The sequence below is a fragment of the Chrysemys picta genome, chromosome 18 (assembly GCF_011386835.1).
Source record: "Chrysemys picta bellii isolate R12L10 chromosome 18, ASM1138683v2, whole genome shotgun sequence".
NCBI classification, from domain to species: domain Eukaryota; kingdom Metazoa; phylum Chordata; order Testudines; family Emydidae; genus Chrysemys; species Chrysemys picta.
Genome location: NC_088808.1, coordinates 8317538 through 8330052, shown reverse-complemented (window position 1 = coordinate 8330052; position 12515 = coordinate 8317538). Strand labels below are relative to the sequence as shown.

Below are 12515 nucleotides of genomic sequence, written 5' to 3'. Positions count from 1 at the left end.
GGGAGACGTATCAAAAGACAATCCTCCGGCAAGGCTGCAGGCATCTACTGACCTGGTTACCTTTCACACCAGTGAGTATCCCACATCCACCGTAGGTTCCCCACGCACACGCAGCCACGTCACAAGACTCAGACGCTAGAAGATCTGTATGGGCAAGCCCTAGAGTATTAACCCCTGCCAAAAACGAGGGCGAGGAGCAAGGCACAGGTCTTGCCTTACAGGGTTTCAGAGACATGAGCTTGTTATGGATCCTGGATCGAGCAGCTTTGGGAACCGCTCCCACAGACTGACTCTCCTTCCTCTCTAGGCCTATGACCGAGGGATTCAGCCTCGAATAGTCCTCAACAGCGCCGGCTACAAAATCCTCACCTCGCTGGACCAGTATCTTGACCTTGTCAATAGCAGTTTACCAGGTAAGTCCACCCTGTTGATGACCTCATCTCCCAGGTGCTCTGCATCTTCAGGTGCAAGGGGGAGGGTGGGATAACGGAGGACCAGAACAGGTGATGTACGTCGGCCCCTCTATTATTCCAGGCTGGCTTACGTGTGTGTGTTTCCCTTCTCCTGCTATCCCAGAATGCTTTCCAATATCTATAGGACAGGAGCTGGAGGCGGACGTGGATACATGTAATCTTGGTCCCCTTTTGTCCCTTTTGAGCTCCTGGCTTCAGTGTTCTTCACAGGGAGGAATAGAGGAGCCTGAGAGGTGGCTCCAAAGGAAGTAGGGTGGAGACAAAATATAGGTAGGGAGGAGTGAAAACATCCAGTGGCTCTTGCTGTGCCATGAAGACATGAACATTCCTTTGCGTGGCATAGGCTCCCTCCCACACAAACGCCTTCTCGCCTTCCCTGGCTCCACTCCTTGAGAATGCAGTTGGGATTGTTTCCCCAGGGCCCCTGTTGTGCTGTCTCTGCTCCCTTCCAGGAAGGGAGCCTCTGCTCTCCAGAGCTGGCCACTTGATTTCTCTGAAACCATGTCACTTAGCAAATGAGAAACCTCTTGCCAAGTCTCCTCCTCCCACCCTCTTGTTTGGAGAGCGGTGAGAGGGCTAGGGTGGAGGAGACAACTGGGGGGAGGTGGAAAGAGGGCTCGTTTTCAGGGGCTCAGTGCCAGGTTTTCAAAAGCGCTTAGGTGCAGGTTGGGAGCTGAGCAATGCTGAATATCTGATCACTGCAAGCTCGTCCCCTACGATCACGAAACAAGCTGGCTTCGGTCGGCTCAGATGGGCCATCCTGCTAGCCACCCCCTTGCAGCAAGCGCTTACCCCCACGGGTTTGACCTACCCTGCTGACGCCACAGCAGGAAATCTGCTTCTAGTTGGTTGGTTTTCTTTCTGCCAGATGTGGGTGCTTCCCCTACTGCTTCCTTCTCCTCCGGGACTCTCGTCCTTAACAAAATCTGGTGATTCCAGGTGGGAATGCAGCATGCCCATCACCCATCCCTCCGCAGCAGCTAAAACAAGTCTTCATGTGATCTGTCATCCAGTGGCACATGCCAAGGGCCCTTCAGCTGCTCTTTCAAGCTCCCTGCGGCTGTTCCTTTTGGCCACTCCACTCATGCTTTGCAGTGGTGCTGCCCCCTCGGTTTTGGCCTGTCACTCCCTACTGCTTTTCCAGTGGGCGACCACGTTGCTGTGATGCCCCTTGAGAACAGGAAGGGTAGTCTGGATCACCACCTCGACTTCAGGCAAAAGGGAGGTGGGGGATGGTTTGGGAGGTCTCCAGAGCTAGTTCTGGAACACATGGAAACTGGGGAAAGTACATATCTTAGAATCATAGAAGATTAGGGTTGGAAGAGACCTCAGGAGGTCATCTAGTCCAACCCCTTGCTCAAAGCAGGACCAACACCAACTAAATCATCCCAGCCAGGGCTTTGTCAAGCCAGGTCTTAACAACCTCTCAGGTTGGAGATTCCACCACCTCCCTAGATAACCCATTCCAGTGCTTCACCACCCTCCTAGTGAAATAGTGTTTCCTAATATCCAGCCTAGACCTCCCCCACTGCAACTTGAGACCATTGCTCCTTGTTCTATCATCTGCCACCACAGGTAATTGAAGGCTGCTATCAAATCCCCCCCTCACTCAATTTTAGTTTGGGGCTAACTGATTTAGAAATGCCATTGACCCTGGTTCATCAAAGCTCCGGTGGAGCTGTGCTGCAGGCAGATCTAGATGGAGGCCTCGTTGCCATGCCCTTGACTAGGTGTGACTCCCGCGCCAGCCCCGGGAACACGAACATCCCCATTGACGGCTGGTGCCAGCCCCCTGGGCTGGGGCTTCTCCTGCCGGCTGATGCCACACACAGACCCAGAATGGGGATGCAACCAAACGGTGAAAGTGGAGGCTGGACGTAACGAGATGAGAGGAAATATTCCCCCTTGGATTAAAATGCAGTATGGTATGGGCAGGGCTTTGTGAGACTGAGAGAGTCTGGTCCAGTAGCAGCACCCACTTAGAGCTAACTGGCCCCTTACCGGCAGTCTCCGCAGTGGACTGAATGGCCTCTGGAGACTGGCCTCCCCTCACGTCCCATATGACGCGTCTGGGTTGAGCCCCCTTAGCAGGGCAGTGCAGGAAGCCACTCTGTGGTCAGGCTGTTGAGGAATCCATCTCCGTGGCACTCGATTTGACACCTTTCCCCCACGCCTTGCATTTGGATCCAGAATGTGGGCCTCCTGCCCGGCCCGTTCCAAGCAGTGTTACCTCGAGTCACAGGCGTGTGCTGGAATCTCTTTTTTCTTTCTTCAGGGACAGCCCCCAAATCCGGCAATGCCCCGATCCTCAAGTGCCCCACCCAGTTTCCTCTCCTCCTTTGGCACCCGTACTCTCGTCACTACTACTTCTGCGTGATGACCGGGAAGGAGCAGGACAAGTGGCGAGCGGTGTTCCAGGACTGCGTGCGTCACTGCAACAATGGTAAGTGCGGGGCTTGCGGCCTCCTACCGAGAGATTGGACCTTGTGCGTCTTGGTCTCCTCCTTCCCCATCCCCTGCCCCCGGGAAGCTGTGAATGTTGTGGTGTTACTAGCAATACATGCAAGATCAGAATTGTTCCCTCCCCAAGTGCCGGCTGGCTCTGAGACGCGAGCCTCTTAGGAAATGCCATTGGGGGGGTTCCAGGCTTCTTTGTGTGTCTGCTGCTTCCATGTCAAATGGGCTCTGCTTTAAAAGTAAAACACTTTGTGTGTTTGCTAAAAGGCCGTGGTGCGTGTGTATCCTTGTGTGTGCATTCAGCGCGCAGCGCAATGAGGTTCTGGGCCACGACGGGCCCTCCTGGGTGATATTGCAATCTAAATAAGTAATCCTGAGAGCTGAGTCAACCCGGGGGCTTCCTTCCTCATGCTAATAAAGACCCTGCCGGCCATGTCTGTGTTCAGTCTGTTGGTGCAGGCTTGCAGCCCCAGTGGTGTAAGAATTTGAACTTACTGGGTCATTCCATATGGCTGCCCAAAGATGCACGATCTGAGCATCCTCCATGTAAAATCGAGAGCAGTAACCAAGACCCTAGTGGGCTCTATGGAGTCTCGGGTTCCTCTCTTCTGGGGTAAAACTTTGCTTGAGGGAGGGTGGTGGAATATTTTTGGTTGTTGGACAGGAGGGGGTTGATCCGTGAGTCCAGACGGAAGCGATCACTCTCCCCCGTAGCTGCATTGGGTCTGCGGTGCGAACAGAAGATGAAAAGGGGCGTGGGGGAGAGATCGGGTAAGGCGGCAGATCTGGCACAAGTTAAACCTGGTATCTTCATGCGAATGTCCCCAATGACCTTGAGAAAACACCTTCATAACCAAAACTGTTCCTAAAGGGAATGAGCTCCTTCCAAAGCTGTCACTTAGGCTTGGTCTACACTAACCCCCCAAATCGAACTAAGGTACGCAACTTCAGCTACGTGAATAACGTAGCTGAAGTTCGAAGTACCTTAGTTCGAACTTACCGCGGTCCACACGTGGCAGGCAGGCTCCCCCGTCGACTCCGCGGTACTCCTCTCGCCGAGCTGGAGTACCGCAGTCGACGGCGAGCACTTCCGGGTTCGACTTATCGCGTCCAGACAAGACGCGATAAGTCGAACCCAGAAGTTCGATTGCCAGCCGTCGAACTAGCGGCTGGGTATAGACGTACCCTTAGGCATCCAAGGCTGGCCGGCATGTTCCTGGATTCTCCTGGTTGCCGTGTGATAGCAGCTTGCGCGCGCTGCTGCTTGGGATAAAATGGCCGTTTTCTCACTTGAGACGGAGTTGGAGGGGGTGGCTCAGGATCTCTGGCAGCCTCCTTAATGGAAATACACTTTACGTGAGAGCCTGGTCTAAACAGTGCCACCGATAGGGGCCCCTTCTTACCCCTCTGATCTGCCACTGGGTATTACGAGCCACCTCTGCTGACTCGATTGGCTACAATAAGGTGGCTGGGATGTTACTCCTTTCATTCCTGTCCGCTCTGCAGAGTGAACACTGCTTTGGGAGAGCAAGCTGGATTCCTGCCGAGCCTGAATGGCTTCAGATGGCCGAATCTCACGTGCTTTTCATGCCAGAAAGGACCCAGCATGGCTCTTGGGTCCCAGACTGAGTTTGCAGGGGTGACCGGGAGACGCCCACCTTTTCACTCAGCACTTTTGATCTGAAGTTGGACACAGTGAAAGGTCCAAATCTGGGTGGCAACCAGTGAGATCCAGAGGGTAGGGATGAAAGGCCAGGGCAGAAATGGGGCGTCTACCCCGTTGTTGCCAGAGCCCCACAATCACTAGGACCTTGTGGGGTACTGAGCACATCTTAAGGCATCTGCAAACTAGACCAGCTTTTCTTTTAAGCCAGCTGCCGCTGCCCTAGGTGATGCCAGGACTAGGTCCCGGAGCATTCTGTGCTCAGATAGGAGCTGAACCACGTGGAGTTCTGCACTTCATTGTCCAGACCAACCATCTTTCCCTTGGAAGGTGACCTCAGGAGCTGTGGGCGGGGTGAGAGTCGGAGCAGAAAGCAGGACTAGTTGGCCTGTGATTGTCTGGACTCCAGACTGTGAGGATGTTTAAAAAAACAAAACAAACAAAAAAACCAACCCTGTGAGGTCCAGATACTGAATGGCCCTGTTACGGGGGGGAGGGATAGCTCCAGTGGTTTGAGCATTAGCCTGCTGAACTCAGGGTTGTGAGTTCAATCCTTGAGAGGGCTACTTAGGGATCTGGGGCAAAAATCAGTACTTGGTCCTGCTAGTGAAGGCAGGAGGCTGGACTTGATGACTTTTCGGGGTCCCTTCCAGTTCTGTGAGATAGGTGTGTGTGTGTGTGTGTGTGTATATATATATACACACCTAAGCATCAGGGTGAGGAATCTGGTGGGTGACTTGGGGCAGAGAGAGAGATTCCTTCCTTCCTTCTCCCCAGAACCTGACCTGACCAGGCCTAGGACCTCTTCAAGGAGAGTTTAGGGGGCCCATAGGTACCTCTGCTCTTCAGCACCAACTTTGGAGTGAGGCCTGTGATCTATGGAGTTCAGATCCCAGAAGGGTTAAAGTGCAGGAGGAGAGAGACTGACTTCCACCGGGGGGGCGGGGACAGGTTGACTGACTCCTTGGCCTACAGTCCAGGAGAGAAATGGCTTGGAGGCTCAGCTGGCTCTGTGCTCTTTCCTGGAACCCCCCTGCCTGTGGCTCTTAAACCTGTGCTGAGGGTAGGGTTACCATACGTCCGGATTTCCCGGACATGTCCGGCTTTTGGGGGCTCAAATCCCCGTCCGGGGGGAAATCCCCAAAAGACGGGCATGTCCGGGAAAATCGGGAGGTCAGCCGGGCCCGCGGGGAGCCGGGTCGGCCGGGCCCGCGGGGAGCTGGGCCGGCGGGGAGCCGGGCCCGCGGGGCCGGGAGCCGGGGGGTGCGCCGGGCCGCCGGGGGCCGGCAGTGCTGGGCGGGCCGGGGGTGGTCGGCCGGGGCCGGCACCCCAGGGCCCGAGCTGACCCAGGCTGGAAACGCCGGGGGGCCAGCCTGGGCCGCGCCTCCTCCCCCCACACCCCCCTTACCTGCTTCAGGCTTCCCGCGAATCAAATATTCGCGGGAAGCAGGGGAGGGGGCGGAGACTTTGGGGAGGGGGCGGGGCTGGAGGCGGGGCCGTGGGCCGTGGAGTGTCCTCCATTTGGAGGCACAAAATATGGTAACCCTAGCTGAGGGCCCATCACCCAGGAACTGACAAAGGGGAGCCAGAACTCGCTGTGGGGGAGTTTAAACAAAGCATTTCAATAGCCAACAATCTGTGAACCAGCTAGGAAAGTGCTTGTTAAAGGCAAGCCGCTCATCGAGATTTAATTATTATTTTCTACCCCAAAGGGGTAATTAAACTGATCAAAGCTCAGGCTTAAAGAGCCACTTTCCTGTCATTTACCCCTCTTTCCCCCAGCTGTCTCCATCTCTGACAGGGTGTCGTGGCGCTTGGTCTCAGGGGAGGGGGAGCTGGGTGGGCTGGTGGTTGCTGGGAGGACTGGAAAGGCAAGCGGAGAATCAGTGCGACTGTGTAATTGAATTAGCTGCTTTAGAAGCAGCCCATGCGCCTTTCGTGAGCCTTGAAGCGTTTTACAGCCCTGCAATTTATGCATAAACTGGGATTAACGTCATCTCAGCCCTGCAGCGTGGGTGTCACATCGATACCAGCAGGGGCTGCAGCCAGTGAGCAGAGAGCACCGGGTTTCCGCCAGTTAATGTGAGGAGGCCAGCCCGGGAGGGAGAACATAACCCTGCTTTGCGATAGATCAGTGGTGCCTGAACTTTTCAGGGTTATGGCCCCCTGAAGCCGGGGCGGGAGCGGGGCCGTGGACAGGGATAAGGAGGCCGCAGCTGGGGGCGGGTCTGGGATCGGGACCAGGTGCAGAGCTGCAGCCAGATCACGGTCAGGGCTGGGAACGGGGCCGGAGCAGAGCTGGGAGCAGTGTCGGGCTGGGTGGGGCTCCCTTCCTGCCACTGGTGGGGGGCTGGCCCGGGACCCGCCGTTCCCCCAAACGTTCCTCTGCTCCCCACAGTTTGAGGACCTCTGCTATAGATCGTTCAGCCAGAACCAGTGCCCCCTACTTGTAAGCCTTGCTCAATCCTTTATGACCCCTGGTGGTCAGAGCCTCTGTTTCTTGCCTCACACACAAGTAGCTACCTCCAGCAGCACTGCGCCCTGTAGCCTCATGGTAGTCTATATAAAACTCTCTACAGAGCCATCAGCCAGCCAGGTGCTGTCCCTGTTTTATTCTATAAAGGTTTTTATACCATGCCCACCACCGTCGTATCTGAGCACCTACCAGCAGTGCAGTAAGTTATGTGACTACGCATCTGTCACGTGTTTGTTCTCTTGTCTTCTCCACAAAGGGAGAAGCGAGTGTAGTGGAGTGTCCTGTTTTGGTAGAGGTTTTTTTGGTGGTAAATACACCCATTGCAATGTGTTTATATGGGAGAATGCCAGGACAGAGAAATGCGCCTGGTGATGGTCCCTGACCCAAAGAGCTTCCAGTCTAAACTGCAGGAGTGTTCCCATTGTTTCAAACAGTTGCCCACCCCACCTGAGGTCTGGCTGCCAGAGGGCTGCAAGTAACATCCCTGTACTTGGAGCGTGATTCGCACCCACTTCCAGGAGTCCTGAAATTCCCCATCACTAGGCACTAAATAGCGTTAATTTGATTTTAGCTGTTTTCATCAACAGAAAACTCCTCTCAGTGGAGCTCCTGGGCAGGCTGGGGAGTCGCGTGCAGGATTCAGACACTTGTTCCTCTTCCAGAAGATGGTGGGCCAGGAGGGGTAGTACAGCCTGGCCGGGAGGGGCAGTATGGCCTAGCCAATGAGGAACTGCACCTGGAGCCCGGTGATCTGGGCTCTGTTCCCAGCTCTGCCAATTACCTGCTGTGCAATTCTGGGCAAGTCACTTCCCCTGCCTGTGGCTCTGGGTTTTCCCCCTCCCACCCTTTGTTTGCTTTGATTGTCCGCTCGTGTAAAAACTGTCTCTTATGCACAGCGCCCAACACAGTGCGGTCTAGGGACTGCCATGATACAACTAACAAAATGACTTTACCCAACCGGGTCCCACAGCAAACGGGTACTGGAGCTGGGATTAGATCTCCCAGATCACGGTCTCACGTGAGAGCTACTGCAGGTCTGTCTGTCTGCCAGCTGCCAGAACGTAATCGTCCGCTTTCCAGTCTTCGCTGAACAAACAGGTCCCTTTCCCTTTAAGACATTGTGGGTCAGATTTAAACTCTTATAATCCTCACTGGTGTCTCATTGCACTTGCCTGTGATAATCTGCCAGGGATGGAGGTGCTCAGAGCAGCAGCTCCTCCTCCTCCTCTCCCCACTCCCTTGACTCAGCAGATATTAGCTGCTTTTTAAAATTGCCATCCCAGCTTCCCCTGGTCATGCTCCGACAGGTCCCTGCCAGGCAAAGTTTAGCTCCGTCGCAGGCCTCTGCAGGTTGGGAATGGGGAGCTGGCAGGGCTATGCGAGGGGTGAGGCCTTGCTGACACAGGCACACTATGGCGTTTCCATGCATCTCTCCACACCCTTCCCGCGCTCACCCTCTCGCTTGGCATTTCCTCCTGGAATTTGCTGCTCATTAAGCAGCTCTGCAGGGGAAAGGCCATCAGTCACACCGAGGGTGACCGGGGTCCGGGTTTCGGCTGGAACACCCAGGCGAAAAGGGACCCTGGCAGCTTTACGGCAGAAAGGGATCTAGGGGTTACAGTGGACCACAAGCTAAATATGAGTCAACAGTGTGATGCTGTGGCAAAAAAAGCAAACGTGATTCTGGGAGGTATTAACAGGTGTGTTGTGAGCAAGACACGAGAAGTCATTCTTCCGCTCTATTCTGCTCTGGTTAGGCCTCAACTGGAGTAGTGTGTCCAGTTCTGGGCACCGCATTTCAAGAAAGATGTGGAGAAATTGGAGAGGGTCCAGAGAAAAGCAACAAGAATGATTAAAGTTCTTGAGAACATGACCTATGGAGGAAGGCTGAAAGAATTGGGTTTTTTTAGTTTGGAAAAGAGAAGACTGAGAGGGGACATGATAGCAGTTTTCAGGTATCTAAAAGGGTGTTATAAGGAAGTGGGAGAAACTTGTTCACCTTAGCCTCTAAGGATAGAACAAGAAGCAATGGGCTTAAACTGCAGCAAGGGAGGTTTAGGTTGGACATTAGGAAAAAGTTCCTAACTGTCAGGGTGGTTAAACACTGGAATAAATTGCCTAGGGAGGTTGTGAAATCTCCATCTCTGGAGATATTTAAGAGTAGGTTAGATACATGTCTATCAGTGATGGTCTAGACAGTATTTGGCCCTGCCATGAGGGCAGGGGACTGGACTCGATGACCTCTCGAGGTCCCTTCCAGTCCTAGAATATATAAGCTCTGGTCAGCACCACTGAGCGGGCCATTAAAGGTCCAGTTGGCGGTGCTGCAATGCTAAGGCAGGCTAGTGCCTACTTGTCCTGGCACTGCGCTGAGCCCCAGAAGATGCCAGCAGGGCCAGCTCCTAGGCTGGGGGGCCATGGGACTCTGCGCGCTGCCCTTGCCCCAAACACCAGCTCCACACTCCAGCTAATGGGAGCTGGGGGGGGGGGGTGCCTGCGGGCGAGATTGGCGCATGGAGCCTTCTGGCCCCCCAGCCTACTAGCACTGGACCTGCTGTCTGCTTCCGGGGCATGCACAGCGCGGTGTCAGGACAGGCAGGCAGCCTGCCTTAGCCCCGCTGACTGAGAGCCACCTGAGGTAAATCCGCATCCCAACCTCCTGCCCCCGCCCTGAGCCCCCCAACCCCAAACCTGGAGCCCCCTCCTGTACCTCAAACCCCTCATCCCCGGCCCCACCCCAGTGCCCTCACCTCCTCCTGCACCCCAGCCCCCTCCCGCTCTCTGAATCCCTCAGCCCCACTCCCCAGCCTGGAGCCCCCACTCCAAACCCCTCATCCCTGGCCCCACCCCACCCTTGCGCCTGTACCCCCAGCTAGAGCCCTTAACCCCCTCCCACACCCCAACCCCTGACTTAACCCGCAGCCCCCTCCCACACTTCAAATCCCTCAGCCCCACCCCCAGCCTGGAGTCCCCTCCTACACTCCAAACCCCTCATCCCCGGCCCCACCCCAGAGCCCGCACCCCCAGCCAGAGCCCGCACCCCCCTTTCACACCCCAAGCCCCTGCCCCAGCCCAGTGAAAGTGAGCGAGGGTGGGGGAGAGCGAGCCACAGAGGGAGAGGGAATGTAGTGGGCGGGGCCTTGGGGCAGGGGCGGGGCTAGGGTGTTCGGCTTTGTGTGATTAGAAAGTTGGCAACTCTTATCACACACACCCCACTCTGGAATTCCTTTCCACCTAGTGCTGTTCTTCATGCTCTGCCCGACTGACAAAGGCCCTCTGTTCCCTGGTATCTCTCAGGGCCCTAAGCCAAGGGGGAAGTGGAAGGGCAAGAAGGGAACATTGGGGAGCTAGCTGGCCAGGCAGGTGCATTGCTGTCTTTGTAATCAATGCTCATTAACTGCTGTGCTCGGACAGCTTGATACCGCCTCCCTCGTCCATCCCCAGAGCAAAGAATTCCTATCGCTGGTGGGTACGTAACTGGGGTGATGGCGGAGGCGGACAGCAGGCAGCGTTGTCCTAGGTCCGATCAGCTGGCCTACTTCAAAGGCGAGGGCCTTAGGGTTCCTCATGGGGTGACCAGACAGCAAGTGTGAAAAATCGGGAGCCTATACAAGAAAAAGACCCAAAAATCGGGACTGTCCCTATAAAATCAGGACATCTGGTCACCCTCGTTCCTCGTAGTGCTTGGAGATCTCCGACGACCAGAGCTAGTAAACTTGTGTTAATCTGGGCAAGGGGCTGTTGGAGCTGCGGACTTTGGATCTAGGCTGACTGCAAGGCCTTGGGTCTGCTCTGATTTAACCCGCAAGACCATCCAGCTACACGAGCTGCGCTCCAGGCACCTAGGCCTGGCGTTCGTTCCCTACACGCCTACGTTATCCTGGGCTTTGCCCACTTTCCCTGGATGTAGGGAAAATTGCCAACCAGACACAAAAACATAACTGGAGAGAACCCAAGAGCCATAATGAGCAGCTGCTAACGGACGAGGAACTGTTCCCCGTTAGTAACAATGAGGGGATTTTTTTTCTTTAATCATTTATTGCACCCTGGTCTGGGCAATCTTAATAGAAACAAAACCGACCCTCTGTTGTGAAGCTGCCAGCAGTAAGAACCTGGCTGAGTGGTGGGGAGGGGCTGCTGGCAAATTTGTCTATAGAGATGATTTATATATTTATTTATTTATTTATTTGGCCTGAAGCATTTTTCGTCCACAAATGCAGATTTGTCAAGACTGAACCGTCCTGCAGGAAAGGGTCTGTTTTGATGAACTTCCTTTAGTTGAAAAAGTTGGGAAATCGTCTCTTGATGCTTTGGAAATAAAAGAAATCCTCTTTTCTGGTTCAAAACTGCGTTTTGTTCAGAAACTGAAGCTAATTTACAGCAAAACAAAAATTATGAATGTGAAAAGGTCAAAACCAGTTTTGTTTTGTTTTTTGTAGAAATTATCTAAATTAAAGAAACCTTCTGATTAACCCCAATGGAGCTTTTTAGGATTTTTTCATTTGAAAATTGTTGATATTTTTTACTTTTATCCTCCTCCGTGGCAGAGAAATTTTTCAAAATTTTCAAATTTTTGTGAGATGGGGACAAACCCCACCCAGCTCTGCTCAGCCATACCCCCCATCAAACCTGTTTCTGGCACTTACCAGTGCAGGAGGGTTACTTACAGACCTTGGGCTGGAGGAAAGGGTCTGTCTTACTCCAAATTTACTTAGCTGCAGCCAGAGCTGGCCGGGGGACAAAAGGGGCCATTTGCCCCAGCCCCCCGCATTGAGAGGGTCCCCAAACCAAGTGGCGTTGCGACCTGGTGCTTGTATTGCTGTATCACGCAGGTTTGGCTGGGCCGTCCCTTTGTCCTGGCATGATGAAGAGCCCTGGGCCGCATTTCAGCCTGGTGCACGGGGCCACAGCACCATGTGGGTTTTGGGGGCCGAGCCAAACCTGAGTGGCACTGTGACACCATGTGCCAGGTTGCAGAGCAGGACGTTGGGCTAGCCCCCCGGGACAGGAGCCACCAGTGTAGGGTGCATACTGGGCGGTCTTTCTCTGCAGCTCCCCCCGCCCCTCCCGGTATCCCATCAGTAATAATGTTTTTGACAGTGCAGGGGGCAGTGGTCTTGATTCAAATTCTGCCCCAGGCCCCCAGAGTGGCCCTGGCTGCAGCAGGAGTAAGATCTGCCTTGAGGTGGGAGCTACCCAATGGAAGGGGATCACTTTTACCCAGCATTCTTTGGGGCGAATTAGCACATTCACACACTTCCTCAGCCTTGTCCAGCTTTCTGATGCACCGCATCCCTGGCTACTCCGTTCCTGGTCAGATTGTCACTTACGCTCACCTGGGCAGTACGTCTGGCCACACACCCATGTGGGGGAGTAGGTGGATGCCCATCCAGCTTGCTTCGCTGCTGATCATAGATTCATAGAATATCAGGGTTGGAAGGGACCT

At 54.5% G+C, this 12515-nt stretch overlaps 1 protein-coding gene across 2 annotated transcripts in view; it reads left to right on the top strand.

The window, feature by feature from the left end:
• NIBAN2 (niban apoptosis regulator 2) overlaps positions 1–12515 on the top strand; it is a 119962-nt gene that overhangs the window by 83992 nt on the left and 23455 nt on the right. For both annotated transcript variants that reach the window (XM_065571908.1, XM_005309112.5), the window contains exons 4-5: positions 308–413; positions 2749–2916. In XM_065571908.1, coding sequence (XP_065427980.1) covers positions 2850–2916 — 67 coding nt within the window. In that variant the 5' untranslated portion in view covers positions 308–413; positions 2749–2849. The remainder of the gene's footprint in view (positions 1–307; positions 414–2748; positions 2917–12515) is intronic.